The 19,998-nt window shown below is 37.9% G+C and overlaps 1 protein-coding gene across 3 annotated transcripts in view; it reads right to left on the minus strand.

The window, feature by feature from the left end:
• LRP12 (LDL receptor related protein 12) overlaps window positions 1–19,998 on the minus strand; it is a 91,638-nt gene that overhangs the window by 20,765 nt on the left and 50,875 nt on the right. For 2 of the 3 annotated variants that reach the window (XM_055431697.2, XM_055431696.2), the window contains one exon: window positions 3,911–4,046. In XM_055431697.2, the coding sequence (XP_055287672.2) occupies window positions 3,911–4,046 (136 nt within the window). Of the gene's footprint in view, window positions 1–3,910; window positions 4,047–8,366; window positions 9,716–19,998 lie in introns of those variants that run through there. The other variant, XM_055431698.2, reaches the window with a different exon arrangement.

Consider the following 19,998-nt stretch of genomic DNA (forward strand, 5'->3'; position numbering starts at 1 on the left):
ACAGAACATCTAACCATGATTATATCTTCTATTTGTTATTAATGTTTTGCTTTGAAGTCAATTACAACTGATGTTAACCCTTCTACACTAGCTATCTTCTGATCAGTATTTCATAGCTTATCTTTTCCTATCTTCATTATTTAGATTTTCTGTATTGGTACTCTTTTAGGTATGTTCCTGTAAGCCCATTAGAGAAGGATCATACCAGTTAACTGATCAATAAACCTGACTGGATAGTCTATCTTCTAAATGTTAAGTGAGATTTGTTGTTTTTTTTTTTTAATTCTCTTTGGGGTGGGGATAGGGTTTTCTCATTTTCCTCTTTTCCTGTATTCTCCTATATTAATAGGTTTTTAAAAAAAGTTTCTTTCCCTCTGCTTAGGTCTTTGTTGTTGTTCTTTAGTTGCGAAGTCATGTCCCATTCTTTTACAACTCCATGGACTGTAGCCTGCCAGGCTTCTCTGTCTGTGGGATTTCCCAGGCAAGAATACTGTAACAGGTTGCTAGTCCCTTCTCCAGAGGATCTTTCTGACCCAGGGATCAAACCCACGTCTCCTGCATTGGTAGGTCTTGGATTCTTTACCACAGAGCCACCAGGGATGCTCTGGTCTAATAAAGTCCAACTACAAGTATTCAGTGTTTCTAATCCCCTCTCAAATTCTCAAATTCAGTAGAAAAATCGACAATTTTATTTCCACCCATCTGTAACTGAAATTTAACATTTCATTAACATTACTTCACTTGTGAAAATAAACATACTATGAATAGTTTTTATAATGCTTCTCACACTGTCACCAGTAGAAATCATAGAAAATTTCATATTACATTTCAGTTTTAGTAGATATTTAGAGTAACTATTTACACTCAAAACCACTTTGAAATTATAGTAACTGTTAAAAGCATGGCTTGCTAATTGTTAATAAACATATATGTATTTGTAAAAATATCTAATAGCCATGTTTCAGGAATAACTGGTTTCTTTTGTAATGCTATGTGTTTTATAAATGTTAGTATAAATGTTTATAACATTTAAAAATGTTCTGGGAATGGATTTATAGGTTTCACCAAACTACCAAAGTGCTCATGGCATAACGAAGGTTAAGAAAAAAAAAACTCCAGTATATTAAATTGTATAACGTCTGGAGTAAATCTGTGTTCCAACTTGCTTCCCTGGTGGCTGAGATGGCAAAGAATCTGCCAGCAATGCAGGAGATGCAGGTTCGATCCCTGTGAGAAAGGAACGGCTACCCACCCCAGTATTCTGGCCTGGAGAATTCCATGGACAGAGGAGCCTGGCGGGCTACAGTCCAGAGGGGCACAAAGAGTCAGACATGATTGAGTGACTAACAGTTTGATTTTGTTGGCTGTTTTGGTTTATATTAAATTTTTTCATACATTCTAGAAATTTTGGGGTTGCAAGCTTCCGAGGAGGATTTTTGGTGCTGTTTTTAATTTTTTTTCTCCCTATATTCCCCCATAGCATCTGCTCTGTAACTTCCTCCATTTAGTCTCCTTTCTAAAACCAGCCCTAACGTGGCAGTTCAGAGCAGTATTACAATCGTGTCACAGAATCAGTAAGGAACTTAGTAAAATTCCCATTTATTATGGTATGTCATCCTATCTTTCTAAGCTCTCAGCTCCATGAGAGTTCAAGCAGTGGTTAGTAGAAGTCTTCTTCAGCATCCTTTCTTAAGCAAAATATACTGACTCTAGTCCTTGGCTTCAAGCAGGGAACCAGAATCCAATCCTCTGTGGATAAAGTGGACAGAGGATAAGGTGGCCTTTGTGAATTTTAGCAGATTTCCAGGGAAAGGATAAAAATGCTTATAAACTAGTTAAACAGTTTAACCAGTTTTACAAGAAGAGTTCTAAGTATTATTTGTTCAAAGCATGTAATTTTAGTTTATTTTATCTATATTTTAATTATTTTAAACTCAGGAATGCATGTTGATTTTCATTTTACTGAAAAGTTTTAAAACCTGTATCTAGATAATCATACACCTTTTCTCTGACTGAATATGGTAAATTAATTTAAATGTTTCCTAATATTGACTAATTTGTGTGTTTAAATGAACTGCATTTGATTATGGTATAAATTTCCTTTGAACAATTTTTTTAAGATATTGCACCAATATTCACAAGTGAAACTTGACTTTCTTTGCATATTATGTCAGTATGTCATCTTTTAAAAGTTTGTTATTACCATGATAATGGTTTCAGTAAGAACTAGGACAATTACTAAAATTACTTTCTGATTTTATGAGACTGGCTGTGTAAATGCAAATTTGTTAACTCAGTTCAGAATTTAGGAAATCTTCCCTTAGGTGTGTCGGGCTCATCTCCAATACTCTGCATTTCAATACTGTGCTTGATTTTCAGTGTAGCTTTGTGACATCTCAAGGATCCTACACATGATCAGAACCAGATGGCAGTATTCCATGTCATCTCCTTTGTGCTGGCAAGAATTGCCAAGTTTTACATAACTGAGCTGGTAGGCTGCAAATTTAATTTGGGGTTGAAATTTTAGGTTAAAAGAAAAAAAATCTAAAAATGCTAGTTTTATGTTTAAAAAATATTTGGAACCCCTATAGTAAAATGTTACCTTGTAAACACATTTGTACTTAAGTCATACTGTAAGTAGCAGAAAACAGGCATATTGTTCAGATTCCAATGTTGGTACAGTTGCAGAAGGCTAACTTTCATGGCACATCCCACCCATGCCATCAGGCAAGGGAATCGTACTTCTCACAGAGGAGTGTTACTGCTTCCACAGATGCTCAGCTTCAGTGTTCCAGAAGATATGGCTCAGGGCAGAGAGGAATCAAAGGAAAACATACCATATGCTGGCTTCCATAGAAAAAGGGGATACACAACAACTGTGTTCCTCAAGTGACTGGTCCTCTCATTAGTTAAATATAAAAATGGAAGATGGAAACATTCAAACATAGGCTGAATTTAGAATCCCACTTTTTTGAAAATGTAAAAATGAAGGGATATGTGTCTATGATCTATGAGGTCTCTTTTAAATGTAACGTTCCGTGATTCTTATCCATAAAAATGTAAATAATGAAAGAATGTCAAAGATGCCTTTGTAATATCTCTGTGATAGAAACAGCATTCTTAACTGTGTTATAGTTCTCTGTTTAGGTATACTTTTTTCTCCCCTTCAGGTAAATTTTTTCCCCTAATAACCCCAATATAATTTCCTTAAGCAAGCAATAATTGGTTCTACTGGGTATTTCCTCCTTAGAATCTTATTCCCACAGTTTTTCTCTGCAATTTTAAATGTCTTTAAAATACTCTTAATCTTCTTTATTTATATCTTATTTAATCTTAGGATTTTAAATTTACGATTATTGTCCCTAGGATTATTTCATTTTGTAATGATCTATTGTCTCACTGTTATGAAAAATGAGCTTTTTCTAGACACAGTATTTATCCATCATCAGTTTACTTCAAGTTTTATACACACATAAAATATACACAGGTATAGTCTACAATTATGTTTTAATTCATTAAGGTAGAGGACTCTACTTTCAAGACTAAGTACAGGCTATTTCTCCAAGTGGATTAGTAAGTCTATTTATTTGTCTCATTGCCAAAGATTACACTCTTGATTCTAATAAACTATTCTGCAGATGTTTAGCTTTTGTTAAAAAATTGCCTAGAAGAATATGGATGGCTCAGCACAAATTCATTATCACCATTAGAAAATATTCAAAACACATGCCCTAATAGAAGGAGAAGAATGGGCCGTAATTCCTCCCCTCAAGATGGTAATGATAAATACAATTTATTTTCTAAAAATCATCTTTTTATACTATTGCATGTTGAGCGATGATACTTGGAAAGTGGATTTATATTTTGTAATAAAATATCATACAATAATACACGGAGGTATCAGAATTACCTTATAGTAATAATTTCCCCTGGGTTTGCCCTTATGAACCAGCTACAGTTGATTCTGGCAGGATATTCGGAAGGCCAGCCTGGGCTCGTGATTATCCCACTCGGTGCTCGAATCTGTTCCGGAGTTTCTCCACAGGCTGGAAGATAATCAAAGCAATCTTAGAAAATTGTTGTATTTTAAATAAAGCATTAAGTAAATCAGTATTTAATAAAAAGAAACACGTCAGATGTCAAAGCATATACAATAAATACGGTATGGCCAACCTTAAAAACTTTCATTATTCTAATTAGATTGTCTTCTTTCCTTTTAGTCAAATTATCTTATCCTAATTAAGTATAAAGTTTTGGGGAGGTGTGGAAGTTTTCAATTTGGATATCTGAATACAATTTAAGAGTCAAGACTAGCTAGCTTTAGCCATGGAGATCAACTGGTACATTCATCCATCCATCTTTTTTTCCAAGATTCACCTTTTAAATTTATTTATTGTAACTACCTAAAAATCAACTTTACTGAACTACTTTTTGGATACTTAAAAAAAAATCATATAATCTTCTGAACAAAATAATGAAAGGAAAGCACATATAAACACAACAGTAAGATGCTGAGTTGTTAAGAAGTGGGTAGATGATTAGATAAAAGCAGAAAAACTTTACTTCAAAGTAGTTCTTTAATTCACTCCAGGAACACTTCCAAACTTTACTACAAAGTCATAAATGATTCCTAAATTATTTTAAAAATAAAGGCTTGAAATAGTCAGTGATTAAATAGTCAGTTATCATTATGTGGTTAGATATCTAAGTATCTTAGAAGAAACGGAGAATAACTTCAAACTACTACCAGCACTTTGCCTGTATTACACTGTCAACCTGCTTATTTAACTTCTATGCAGAGTACATCATACAAAATGCCGGGCTGGATGAAGCACAAGCTGGAATCAAGACTGCTGGGAGAAATATCAATAACCACAGATAGGCAGATGACACCACACTTATGGCAAAAAGCAAAGAAGAACTAAAGAGCCTCTTGATGAAAGTGAAAAAGGAGAGTGAAAAAGTTGGCTTAAAACCCAACATTCAGAAAACTAAGATCATGGCATCAAGTCCCATCACTTCATGGCAAACAGATGGGGAAACAATGGAAACAGTGACACACTTTATTTTCTTGGGCTCCAAAATCACCGTAGATGGTGACTGCATCCATGAAATTGAAAGATGCTTACTCCTCAGAAGAAAAGTTTTGACCAACCTAGACAGCATATTAAAAAGCAGAAACATTACTTTGCCAACAAAGGTCTGTCTAGTCAAAGCTATGGTTTTTCCAGTAGCCATGTATGGATTGTGAGATTTGGACTATAAAGAAAGCTGAGTGAATAAGAATTGATGCTTTTGAACTGTAGTGTTGGAGAAGACTCTTGAGAGATCCTTGGACTGCAAGGAGATCCAACCACTCCATCCTAAAGGAAATGAGTCCAGAATATTTTTTGGAAGGACTGATGCTGAAGTTGAAACTCCAATACTTTGGCCACCTGATGAGAAGAGCTGACTCATCTGAAAAGACCCTGATGCTGGGAAAGATTGAAGGCAGGAGAGAAGGGGACGGCAGAGGATGAGATGGTTGGATGACATCACCGACATGATGGATATGACTTTGAGCAAGCTCCAGGAGTTGATGATGGACAAGGAAGCCTGGTGTGCTGCAGTCCACAGGGTCGCAAAGTACTGGACACGACTAAGCGACTGAACTGAAGTGATTCTCCCTTCATTATCTTGAACTCTCACAGTTCACATTTTAACAATCCAGAATTCAGCTAATAATCCCAGAATTTAGTCTCCCTCAAGAGTCACAGGCTTAAAAAAAAAAAATGTAATGAATGTTTAAACCTTCAATAAAATTTAAAATCTTGGAATCTCTTATTTGATACAACTCTGACAGACTGGACTATCTAATTTTTAAAGTAAGAGCAGATAAAAAGGAGCAAGTTACAAGTGGGGAAAGTAGCTGCCAAAATGACCATTTTCTTGGTGTGTCTATGTAATAGAGGTCATGGTCTGTTCAATTTAGGTTAAGAATGCTTGCTAGGGAGTAATTTTACCAAGTTTTTATCCATAATGGTCAACATATGGCAAACTATATTGCTCAGAGTCAATCCTTATTTCTATAGAATTAGCCATTCCCTGCAGAAAACATGTAATCAAGGTTTTAAACCTCTGCAGGTTCATGCCTAAAATGCATCTAGTTAGAAATTAGGGTATACTGCCAAAGGGATTTTATTTTTAATCACTTTTCAAACACCGAGATTCATGGCATGAAAATACAGGTATATAATACACTGAGTCTGCTGCTGCTGCTGCTAAGTCACTTCAGTCGTATCCGACTCTGTGTGACCCCATAGACGGAAGCCCACCAGGCTCCCCCATCCCTGGGATTCTCCAGGCAAGAACACTGGAGTGGGTTGCCACTTCTTTCTCCAATGTGTGAAAGTGAAAAGTGAAAGTAAACTCGCTCAGTCGTGTCCGACCCTTAGCGACCCCACGGACTGCAGCCTACCAGGCTCCTCCATCCATGGGATTTTCCAGGCAAGAGTACTCAAGTGGCTTGCCATTGCCTTCTCCAACATTGAGTCTAGCATACATCTTATTGCCCACACACAAGGTTTCCACTTGTTTTTGCTTTCCCCTTACCAAAAAAATACTTTGATATTTTACAAAAAGACTATATTTATCCAAATGTGATTCTGTTTGGGGCTTATTAACACTGAAGTATTAATAAAGCAAGGCAAACCATTCAATATCATAGTAATCCAAGTCTTATGCCCCAACCAGTAATGCTGAAGAAGCTGAAGTTGAATGGTTCTATGAAGACCTACAAGACCTTCTAGAGCTAACACCCAAAAAAGATGTCCTTTTCATTATAGGGGGACTAGAATGCAAAAGCAGGAAGTCAAGAGATACCTGGAGTAACAGGCAAATTTGGCCTTGGAGTACAAAATGAAGCAGGGCAAAGGATATAACAGAGTTTTGCCAAGAGAACACACTGGTCATAGCAAACACCTTCCAACAATACAAGAAAAGACTCTACACATGGACATCACCAGATGGTCAATACCAAAATCAGACTGATTATATTCTTTGCAGCCAAAGATGGAGAAGCTCTCTATAGTCGGCAAAAACAAAACTGGGAGCTGATTGTGGCTCAGATCATGAACTCTTTATCGCCAAATTCAGACTAAATTGAAGAAAGTAGGGAAAACCACTAGACCATTCAGGTATGACCTAAATCAAATCCCTTATGATTATACAGTGGAAGTGAGAAACAGATTTGAAGGATTAGATTTGATAGACAGAGTGCCTGAAGAACTATGCATGGAGGTTCGTGACATTGTACAGGAGGCAATGATCAAGATCACCCCCAAGAAAAAGAAACACAAAAAGGCAAAATGGTTGTCTGAGGAGGCCTTACAAACAGCTGAGAAAAGAAGAGAAGTAAAAAGCAAAGGCAAAAAGGAAAGGTATATCCATTTAAATGCAGAGTTCCAAAGAATAGCAAGGAGAGATCAGAAAACCTTCCTCCGTGATCAATGCAAAGAAATAGAGGAAAACGACTTAATGGAAAAGACTACTGGTCTCTTCAAGAAAATTAAAGATACCAAGGGAACATTTTATGCAAAGACGGGAACAATAAAGGACAGAAATGGTATGGACCTAACAGAAGCAGAAGATATTAAGAAGAGGTGGTAAGAATACACAGAACTATACAGAAAAGATCTTCACGACCCAGATAATCATGATGCTGTGATCACTTACCTAGGGCCAGACATCCTGGAATGTGAAGTCAAGTGGGCTTTAGGAAGCATCACTGTGAACAAAGCTAGTGGAGGTGATGGAATTCCAGTTGAGCTATTTCAAATCCTGAAAGATGATGCTGTGAAAGTGCTTCACTCAATATGCCAGCAAATTTGGAAAACTCAGCAGTGGCCACAGGACTGGAAAAGGTCAGTTTTCATTCCAATCCCAAAGAAAGGCAATGCCAAAGAACGTTCAAACTACTGCACAACTGCACTCATCTCACACGCTAGCAAAGTCATGCTCAAAATTCTCCAAGCCAGGCTTCAACAGTATGTGAACCGTGAACTTCCAGATGTTTAAGCTGGTTTTAGAAAAGGCTGAGGAACCAGAGATCAAATTGCCAACATCCACTGGATCATTGAAAAAGCAAGAGAGTTTCAGAAAAACATCTGCTTTATTGACTATGCCAAAGCCTTTGACTGTGTGGACCACAACAAACTGGAAAATTCTGAAAGAGATGGGAATACCAGGCCACCTGACCTGCCTCCTGAGAAATCTGTGTGCAGGTCAAGAAGCAACAGTTAGAACTGGACATGGAACAACAGACTGGCTCCAAATAGGGAAAGGAGTACGTCAAGGCTGTATATTGTCACACTGCTTACTTAACTTACATGCAGAGTACGTCATGAGAAATGCTGGGCTGGAGGAAGCACAAGCTGGAATCAAGATTGCCTGGAGAAATATAAATAACCTCAGATATGCAGAGATGACACTACCCTTATGGCAGAAAGTGAAGCAGAACAAAAGAGTCTCTTGATGAAACTGAAAGAAGAAAGTGAAAAAGCAGGCTTTAAACTAACATTCAAAAAACTAAGATCATGGCATCTGGTCCCATCACTTCATGGCAAACAGACGGGGAAACAATGGAAACAGTGACAGACTTTATTTGGGGGGGCTCCCAAATCACCACAGATGGTGACTGCAGCCATGAAATTAAAAGATGCTTACTCCTTGGAAGGAAAGTTATTACCAACCTAGACAGCATATTAAAAAAGCAGAGACATTACTTTGCCAACAAAGGTCCATCTAGTCAAAGCTATGGTTTTTCCAGTGGTCATGTATGGATTGTGAGAGTTGGACTATAAAGAAAGCTGAGCGCCCAAGAATTGATGCTTTTTAACTGTGGTGTTGGACAGGACTCTTGAGAGTCCCTTGCACTGCAGGGAGATCCAACCAGTCCATCCTAAGGGAAATCAGTGCAGAATATTCATTGGAATGACTGATGCTGAAACTCCAATACTTTGGCCACTTGATGTGAAGAACTGACTCCTTGGAAAAGACCGTGATGCTGGCAAAGACTGAAGGTGGGAGAAGGGGACGACAGAGAATGAGATATGGTTGGATGGCATGAGCGACTCAATGGACGTTGAGTTTGAGCAAGGTCTGGGAGTCGATGATGGACAGCAAAGCCTGGTGTGCTGCAGTCCATGGGGTCACAAAGAGTTGGACATGACTGAGCAACTGAACTGAGTGAATACTGAAGTGCCAGAATTTTGTTTCCATCCTTGTTCTACTGAGTTATCATCTCAGTAATTAATGAAAAGATGCCCTAAGTCATTTATAAGCCCTTTTTCCTTTCTTCACTCTCTTGCCAAAGCATTTTGTAGCAGTACTGGGACACATCCAAAAACCAGGCGGGAATAACCTATTTTAAAGCAAATAACTCTTAACCTTTAAATAAACTGAGCTGGAGAGACTAGTTGTAGAGCAAAACAGGGAAGAATTTTATTACATTTTTGTTTTATTAGATTACGGTTAAAAAGTTTTCCCTCAAATACCTGAGAAACCCATAGGTGGTGCTCTTATACCAAAAACTAAAGAAATTATGATCTGGCATGGATGCTCAAAAATTTGTGAATATTTTATTTTCATACAACTGACAAAGGATAGACACACCATTCATAAATAAGAGCAGTTATTTTAATATTCAGTATTTAACATTCTAATTCACTTAATACTTCTATAACATTATTTAATGATTCTCAGTTCAGTTCAGTCGCTCAGTTGTGTCCGACTCTCTGCGACCCCACGAATCACAGCACGCCAGGCCTCCCTGTCCATCACCAACTCCCGGAGTTCACTCAAACTCATGTCCACAGAGTCGGTGATGCCATCCAGCCATCTCATTCTCGGTCGTCCCCTTCTCCTCCCGCCCCCAACCTTTCCCAGCATAATCAAAATATATATTCATAGCCAATTAAGAGAGAAAATTTAATTTGTGATCAGGTAGAATTTCTCTCTTAATTGGCTATGAATATATATTTTGATTAAATTTTGCAACACGACTTGAGTCCGGCATTTTGTTTTAAATTCAGCCAGTGGCTTTTTACCAACATCTTTATACATATAATACACTGGACATGTAGATTAATAATATATGATTTATCCCTTTCTATATGTGAGGAAGAACACATTCAAATGCTCAAATAATACAACAAACATTAGAAATCAAAAGAAAATTCCCCTCCCTTTTGAGCTTAGACTTTGCCTATAAATACTGGTAGGTTTGGAATCAGAAGACTTAGGTGCCATCTGTTCTATCTGCCACTATGGGCTTTGCCATAGTATAAACTACTAAACCTTTTAAAGACTTGGTTTCCTCATATGTTAAAATAGCAGTTGCTGTTTGAATAATCTCTAAGGCCTATTTTAGCCCTAAATCATGCCCTTCTTTCATCATAATATATTTCTACTATATTTCTAATACTTATCAGGATGCATTGGTAAATTTTTTGTTTCATCACTTTGTAATTGTCTCTTTGACCCACTGAGATCACATTTTCATATTCTTACCTTAACCCCATCAAAAATGTGTTAGCAAGCAAAGGCCACCACCAAATCAAATGTCCCCTCACTCTCCACGGTACTTGATCTCTTTAGGCCACCTGACAGTGATCTTTTTCCTCTTGGTCCCGTACTACCTTGACTTTGCTGACATCACTCTTTTAGTTCTCCTAATTCAGACTCTTCTGGGGCTGTTCTCAGACTGGATCCTGCTTCCTCAGCCAGCTCCTGATATACCGATGTCATGGTTCATTCCCAAGTTTTATGCTCTTCTCTCTATGGGACATCTCATTCATACCTGCATCTCCACTTACGATCTATAGTTGATGAGTTAAAAAATCTCTAACCCAGAGACTCTGCATAATCAAAGGTCCACTGGACATTACAAATTCAATATGATCAGAACCGTGCACTTCTCAAATCCTTCTCTTTATTTTAAATTCTGAATTGTTAGTATCGTAGACATTGTATTTGGGAAAAACAATAGTCACTTCACCTAATTCAAGTAAAAAGTAGACTTATTTTAAGAATATCACAGGCAATCTCAGTGACTTCAGTGTAGGAAATAAAACTCACAGCAACTAAAACTAGAAACTGGACATGGAACAACAGACTGGTTCCAAATAGGAAAAGGAGAACGTCGAGGTTGTATATTGTCACCCTGCTTATTTAACTTATATGCAGAGTACATCATGAGGAACGCTGGGCTGAAAGAAGCACACATTGGAATCAAGATTGCCGGGAGAAATATCAATAACCTCAGATATGCAGATGACACTACCCTTATGGCAGAAAGTTAAGAGGAACTAAAAAGCCTCTTGATGAAAGTGAAAGAGGAGAGTGAAAAGGCTGGCTTGAAGCTCAACATTCAGAAAACAAAGATCATGGCATCTGGTCCCATCACTTCATGGGAAATGGGGAAACAGTGGAAACAGTGTCAGACTTTATTTTTGGGGGCTCCAAAATCACTGCGGATGCTGATTGCAGCCATGAAATTAAAAGACGCTTACTCCTTGGAAGGAAAGTTATGACCAACCTCGATAGTATATTAAAAAGCAGAGACATTACTTTGCGAACAAAGGTCCGTCTAGTCAAGGCTATGGTTTTTCCAGTGGTCATGTATGAATGTGAGAGTTGGTCTGTGAAGAAAGCTGATCACCAAAGAATTGATGCTTTTGAACTGTGGTGCTGGAGAAGACTCTTGAGAGTCCCTTGGACTGCAAGGAGATCCAACCAGCCCATTTTGCTGCTGCTGCTGCTAAGTCACTTCAGTCTTGTCCGACTCTGTGTGACCCCATAGACGGCAGCCCACCAGGCTCCCCCGTCCCTGGGATTCTCCAGGCAAGAACACTGGAGTGGGTTGCTATTTCCTTCTCCAATGCATGATCGTGAAAAGTGAAAGTAAAGTCGCTCAGTCGTGTCCGACTCTTCACGACTCCCTGGACTGCAGCCTACCAGGCTCCTCCATCCATGGGATTTTCCAGCCAAGAAGACTGGAGTGGGTTGCCATTGCCTTCTCCGCCAGTCCATCCTAAAGGAGATCAATCCTGGGTGTTCATTGGAAGGACTGATGCTAAAGCTGAAACTCCAGTACTTTGGCCACCTCATGAGACGAGTTGACTCACTGGAAAAGACTCTGATGCTGGGAGTGATTGGGGGCGGGAGGAGAAGGGGACGACAGAGAATGAGATGGCTGGATGGCATCACCGACTTGATGGACATGAGTTTGAGTGAACTCCGGGAGTTGGTGATGGACAGGGAGGCCTGGCGTGCTGTGATTCATGGGGTCGCAAAGAGTCGGACACGATGGAGCGACTGAACTGAACTGAAAACTAGAAATCTCAAAGTCACAACCTCAGGCTGACTTCATCACCTCTTAAAAGGCCTGTTTTGTCTCCTATATGTCTGTCCCAATCTTCTAACTGGCTTTCAGAGTCTTCTACTTTTCTATTATTTTTCAGTATCTTATAATGACTTCTCATTCCCAACTTATCATAACACGTCAGTTTAAGTATCTACCATCAACTGTAATCTCACTGTTTTCTTATTTTGCTACATTTATACTATTGTTCATTTTATATTTTACCCTTTTATATAAAGGATTTGCGGTGATTTACTATCTCAATCAATTTGAGCATCTACTTTTTAGCATCTACTTCCTGACTTGTAAATGGGGATTAAAACACTACCTACCACATAACAGTGCTGCAAGAATTAAACACAACTATCTTGGTAAAGAGATTAGCCCACTGTTTGGATTACAGCAACCTGTTGATACATAACATCACATGACAGACCAGAGCAGACTGGTTGGCAGTAAAATGCCATACTGAGATGATTATTAAGGCAGTGGCCAGACTAAATGTGAAAGAGGGCAGTGATTGTTCATTTAATACATGCTGGGCACTATCGTGTTCTGGAAAGAATGTAAAATTATGCCATAATTAACTGGTTATCTGAGATTATATACACTCACAAAATGTTGCTTTAGGGAATGAATTTTTGTTTTAAACTAAATCTGTACATGGTTCTGCTAGTTTAAACATCTTTCTAGATTTTTTACTATACTCCAATCTACAGTGTACCAAACCTAATCTTTTACTTCCATTTTTTCTACCCATATCATCCCTATTGTTTACACAGTTATTTTAGCTATTCTCTGATTATTTCTTCAATAGAGTTAGTTTATATATAACTGGCAAACAGAGGAATCTCATCAATATAATGCAAAGTTGTGAAAGATCTTATTCCCAGCATGTGAATGATGTGAAGTAACCAGGAGCAGGAGAAAACCCCTAAGAAGTAACTTCTTTCATTGCAAGAAGGGCTTACTTTTACTGGTTTAAAGAACTGCTAGACTTTCCTCTGTATTAAGCCATCTTGGGAGGCTGCAAGTATAGATGGAGATGTGAACACCTTTCCCCACTATCAAAATGAAACAGAACACCTTAATTGATGAAGGGTATCTCTGAATTATGTTTTTAGTTTTGATTAAACTGGTCTCCATTAGAAGAAGCATGTATCTTCAAAGAGGAATTCTGAACTTCAGAGTATGTGGCTGCAAAGAATGGACTGAGTCTAGGTGTAACCGTCAGGAGATATTTTCCTGGCCTTTGGATCACCATTTTATTTGTTAGGGCTGTACTTACAGAGTTACATAGTTGTAAGCAATCTGTACTAAAACTACCTTTCTCATAAGCCCTGTTAGTTTAGTGTTCAGTTTCGGAGAATATGAGATTTTCCAGGAACACACACATGGCTTTATGGCAAGAATGACTATATTTTAGCCTTTGTTCATTTTGCTTTCTTAATATATCTCTTAATAATCAGTATCAACTTTTTGTTCTCAGAACACAAATACCTACAAAAAATATCTATTTAATTTACTTCAGTCAGTATCTTTAGATATAAACAAATATTCAAGTATTCTGGGTGATGATAATACATATCTCTACTTTCAATAGATTTCCCATAACTCAGAAATAGAGGCTCCCAAATTAAGAGTTCCAAATGTTCATTCAAAAAAGTTAGCAACTTTCAACTCTTCTTCATAGAATGCAGTGATTAGAGTAAGTGTTAGGCGCTCAGTTGTGTCCAGCTCTTTGTGACCCCCATGGACTGTAGTCCGCCAAGGTCCCCTGTTCATGGAATTTTCCAGGCAAGAATACTGGAGTGAATTGCCATTTCCTTCTCCAGGAATTGAACCCAGGTCTCCTGCATCACAGGCAGACTCTTTACCGTCTGAGCCGCCAGGGAAGCCTCTGGCTATCTGATTAGCTCCCCTAAAGCCTATTCCATTTGGACATTTGGAATGAAAAAATAAAATAGCATTATTACAATGCTAGTGGTTAAAATGCACTAAAGGCTAAACTAAATAATACACTTTTTAATTGATCACATATGTTCTCAATTAAGAAATGGAGAATTAACTGAAAAGTAAATAGGTAGAGATTCTTTGACGGCATTCTTAACAAAATTTTGATTATTTCCAGGTTTAAAATACAAAGATCTCACTGTAGAGTTGAGAAAACAGGGCAAAACTAGCTGAGAAACACTCAAGACTTCTTCATGCTTATTCTGATACTAGTTCAATAATCCCACAGAAAAAGCAGGTAACTATGATTTCAAAATTAGATTTGTACACCATACCTATTATCTTTATTTTTATTTATTTTTTAAAATTTATTTAATTGGAGGCTAATTACTTTACATTATTGTATTGGTTTTGCTTAGTAACGATTTAAAGAATAGAAACTGTGCAAACAACCTCTATTTTAGAGGCTACATGGGAGAGAAGAGGACGATTTCAAAATATTTCACAGTTTTTAAGACCTGAAAGAGAGACACGGAAAGAAACTTACAGTTCCACTTGTAAAGGAAAAAGTACAATTTCCTGTTCCACAGATGAAGAATGGGGTTTCTTTTCAAAACTAACAAGAGTTTTTGGCACTTTGTGACTAAAGGTGATATGAAATCTTTGTGCCTTTGGTTTTAACAAATCACAAAGCTGAAATGCAAGTAAAAATCAGCTGTGCTTACTGGCCACCTTAAGTACATGAGATACATACGAAAAGCACAAAAGAACATGAAGAAAATTACTGTTCTCATGGACATTGAAGCTTTGTAAAAATGAATTATGCTTATTAACTGAATCCAAGAAACACATCAATAGTTATGAGAACCTACAAGACATATTTCTGTTGAGTTGCTCTGTCCTGTTCAACTCTTTGAGACCCCATGAACTGTTGCCTGCCAGGCCCCTTTGTCCATGGGATTTCCCAGGCAAGAACACTGGAGTGCATTGCCATTTCCTTCTCCAGGGGATCTTCTTGACCCAGGGATCGAACCCACTTTTCCTGCATCGGCAGGTGGATTCTTTACCACTGAGCCACCTGGGAAGATCTCACATACAAGACAGTATAGTCCCACATGACATACTGTGTATTTATAAACAATGTGTCATAAGGCATAGGGTATTATTAAACAGAAACAAAGGGCCACTTTGGGCCTTATGTAAGTCAAGTTTGACTGTTAACAAAGGGTTTCTTTCACTGTACAGAAGTGAGAAGAATCAGAGTAAAGAGCGCATTCCAAATTAGAAGAATTTAGTGACTCAATTCTATAGATACTAGCTAAGGCAAGGTACGCTACTGCTAAAAGAAGTGATATGATACAAATACTGTATAAACATTACCTTGCTGTACACAACCTGTGGGAAGGCAAACTGGTGCAGCAAAGAGATCAGCTAAAAAGCAAGTACAGAAACTCTTCTACTTGTAAAATTTTACTTGATCAAGTTTCAGAATGAAACAAAAGCATGCTCACTCTGTTTCAAAGCATTTATAGTCAACGGTTGTCACTATCATTTGGCCATCTCATTTTTTCAGTGTATAGAGTGCTCCATAAATATTAACTCCACTGTGGCTGTTGAATACAAAAGCAATTCCACATGTTTAAAATACAAATAAAAAGGGTTTGATTCCAATGAAACAAATGAACTTAAAAAAATACCATCTCCAAAGTAAAAAAATTTGCAAGCAAATGGTGACTGTTGAATGGTCATGTGTGATGAAACTATGAATGATCCTGCGGGTAATAAGTGAATCATGCAAAACATGGAAAACATTATGCCTATACAAGCAATGGAAGACATGGAAAATTAAAGTGTATAGTTAGATGATTAGCCTGGAAACCAAATGCCAACTGGTCCACTGTTAATTTAAAAGGGCACCAGTTTGAAAAGTTACAGTATGGTGAAAATTGCTAAAGATGAGATTTTTGTCACTAATCAGAAACTTATGGTTCATAAATTCAAGATCTGTGAATATACTCAAAATGAGGAGTGTGTGGTCAGGTCTGTAGGTCCCCTGGCTAATGATAATGTTACTGCCCATCAGGTACTTCTTTTTCTCATGTCTTTTCACATTTAATTATTATTATTATTATTAGCCCTATTTAACCAATGACTATAAAATGGAGGTACAGAGAAATTAAGTAATTTTCCTAAAGTCACAAAAAATTAAATGTCACAGACAGTAGGCTTTAGAGTGGCACTCTTTTCTAATATTTATTTATTTTGCTGCACCAGGTATTAGTAGCAGCATGTGGGATTTTTGGAGGTACAGAGAAATTAAGTAATTTTTCTAAAGTCACAAAAAATTAACTGTCCAGGCAGTAGGCTTTAGAGCGGCACTCTTTTTTTAAAAAAAAATATTTACTTTGCTGCACCAGGTATTAGTAGCAGCATATGAAATTTTTGGTTGCCAGGACATGCTACTGCCTGTACTCAATTCTACCAAGGCCTCATCCCCCCCATCCCCTGATAATATTTCCAGGTGTCATAGGGAAACCTGGAAATATTATCCTATGACACCTGGAAATATTATCAGGGGATGGGGGGGGAAGAGGCCTCAATAGAATTTCAATAAAGATAAAAGTGGTCTCATTTGGTAAAAAATATGTCTTGGTCCTATATTTACATGGAAAGAAAAGGTACAGAATCTATGATGGCATAGATAAAGAGGGTATACTTAAAGTTTCTAAAGACGGATTCCTATTGGCTACAAATCTATACAGGGACTACAGGCACGACAAAACTGCTTCCTAGTCTCTCTGGAATTAAACAGGATTCTAGAAGTTCTTTTAATAGTAGTATGTACATATATACGTTAACTCCAGGTAAGCTGATTAGGATATGGGGCAGAACAGAAGCAGTAAGGGTGGGCAGTGAATGCTGAGGGAGGTATTTCAAAGGAAAGAGAAGTAGAGAAGAGGAAACCAGAGAAGGCTGGATGACTAACGGAAAGTGGTTGTGTTCTTACAGATTCTTCATATTGGACAAATAGGCAGAGTTTAGAAAGCAAGCATGTCGACCGTGAAGACCATGAATTGCTGAGAACACAGGGCAAGTACCACGTTGAGTGTCAGAATTTGCAAGATGAATGACATGTAAGTACAAGATGGCCCTTTGGCAGGATGCCCCCTGGTAGGACACAGCTCAGCTTTGCAATTAAACAGGGAACACAGAAGCCCTGGTCAGGAAGAAACTCAGTTTGGAAGTCCACTTCTGCAACTTGACTGGGTTTGTTGCTCACACTTAGCATTTTGATTTTTTCCACCTTTGTTGTCCAGACTCCTTTAATACCTGATCTCTGTCATAATGAAACTGTCAGAAGAGTCAACATTCTGAGGATGGACTGAGCTGGAAGGAGACAGGTTGGATATAAGTAGTACCCTTTAGAATTACTTCTATTTCATTCTAATTTTTTCGAGAGGTAAAAGGAAATAATTACTAGCACTCTAAGAGCAATGTTTACTAGTCTAACGTGGGAAAGCTTTTAATTAGCATTTAAAATGTAAGAATCAGTATAAGCAGAAAACTTTATATTAATCTATCACTCACACTTAGGATACTCTCTCATTACTCTTAGACTTGGGAATCACACATATCTATGAAAGCAGGAACTCCTATACCCAGGATATCCTATATCAAGAATGAATAATAACTGGATATTCATTCCTCTACATTAGAGCAGATACTTAAGAATGGATACAGCAATAAACTTATTCCTGTAATTCTTAATGATTTTTTCAAGGACCAAAATATTCACTTGGTCATTAGCTCTATTCAAGGCAATAACTTCTTGGCTTCTTAAAGGTCACTACTGTCCAGGGCTTCCCAGGTGACTCAGTGATAAAGAATCTGCCTGCAATACGGGAGACCCAGGTTTGATCCCTGAGTCAGGAAAATCCCCTGAAGGGAATGTCAACCCACTCCAGTCTTCTTGCCTGGGAAATCTCATGGACAGAGGAGCCTGGCAGGCTATAGTCCACGGGATCGCAAAAGACTTAGCGACTAAACAATACTGACAACGATGTCCAGAACAAACAAATAATCATCAGGGGCTACATGGCAGTAAAATACAATACATTTTAAAGAGTCAAAATAGGTACAAACTGTGGAAAAACACAGTAGGAAAAATTTTTAAAAAGATACAGTCTTCTTAGTTCTAATAGGGTTATAGCACTAGGGTTATAGCACAATATGAATATAAGATCAGCAGAGTACTCTTAATGGAACTACCTAACTAGTTTTATCCTAAAATTTCTGAGGGCAAGAATAATTTTAAATTTTGCTGGCAAAGCCAAGATAAAATGAATACAGAAGATTCAACCTTTTATACCTTTTTTAAAAGGCCGTAAAAGGGCAATTTTTTCCTGGAAGGGTATAAAAACTATTGATACGTTACTCGCATTTTCTAAATTTAAGCACTCTAGATGAATAAAATGCTAAGCAAGCTACTACTTCTATTTCCAGAATGGGAAAAACTACTAATTTTTGAAGTTTACTGTGATTCTTGCTGGAAATATAGAAGAAATGCAGGAATTAGCACCAGAGCAAAGATAAACTGGCCTTGCAGTTCACAATTTCATAAGTCATTTCTATCAGCCTTCATACAGTTATTAGTATAACACATCTCCTGAGAGTATTCCAGTCCTGGTGTCCTGTGTCAAGGGTGACATCCAGAAATAAACCTAACATTCAGATTATGTTTAAGGGAGGAGTAAAGAGTTTGAAGGACTATGTTCTGGGTATTATATTTCTATCACTGCAGCTTACGATTAAATCACCCCTGAATTTGTAGCAATCTGTTTGTTGTTGTTTAGTTGCTAAGTCATATCCGACTCTTGCGACCCCACAAACTGCAGCCAGCCAGGATCCTTTGTCCATGGGATTTCCCAGGGAAGAATACTGGAGTAGGTTGCCATTTTTTTCTCTTTCTGACCCAGGGATCAAAACTGTGTCTCTTTTACTGGCAGTGGATTCTTTACCACTGTGCCATCAGGGAAGTACCATATGGGTCTGTTAATTAACGCTGTTCATCTGCTAAGTGACTGACTGGCTTTTGCACAACAGATGCACAGTATCTTCAAATCCATGCCTTAGCAAAAGTACAAATAATTAACGTGATCTCAGGTCTCTAAAATCCCTGAGGATGGTGACTGCACCCATAAAATTAAAAGATGCTTGCTCCTTGGAAGGAAAGCTATGACAAACCTAGAGAGCTTATTAAAAAGTAGAGACATCGCTTTGCTGACAAAGGTTTGTAGAGTCAAAGCTATGGCTTTTCCAGTATTCATGTAAGGATGTGAGAGTTGGACAATAAAGAAGGTTGAAAGCCAAAGAATTGATGCTTTCAAATTGTGGTGCTGAAGGAGACTCTTGAGAGTTCCTTGGACCGCATGAGATCAAATCAGTCAATCTTACAGGAAATCAACCCTGACTATATTCAGTGGAAGGACTGATGCTGAAGCTCCAATACTTTGGCCACCTGATACAAAGAGCTGACTCACTGGAAAAGACCCTGATACTGGGAAAGATTGAAGGCAAAAGGAGAAGGAGGCAAATGATGTGATGGTCAGCAGCAACACTAACTCAATGGACATGAATCTGAGCAA

Source organism: Moschus berezovskii, chromosome 16 (assembly GCF_049115385.1).
Source record: "Moschus berezovskii isolate FMDL1 chromosome 16, NW_MosBer_1.0, whole genome shotgun sequence".
Classification (NCBI taxonomy): Eukaryota; Metazoa; Chordata; class Mammalia; order Artiodactyla; family Moschidae; genus Moschus; species Moschus berezovskii.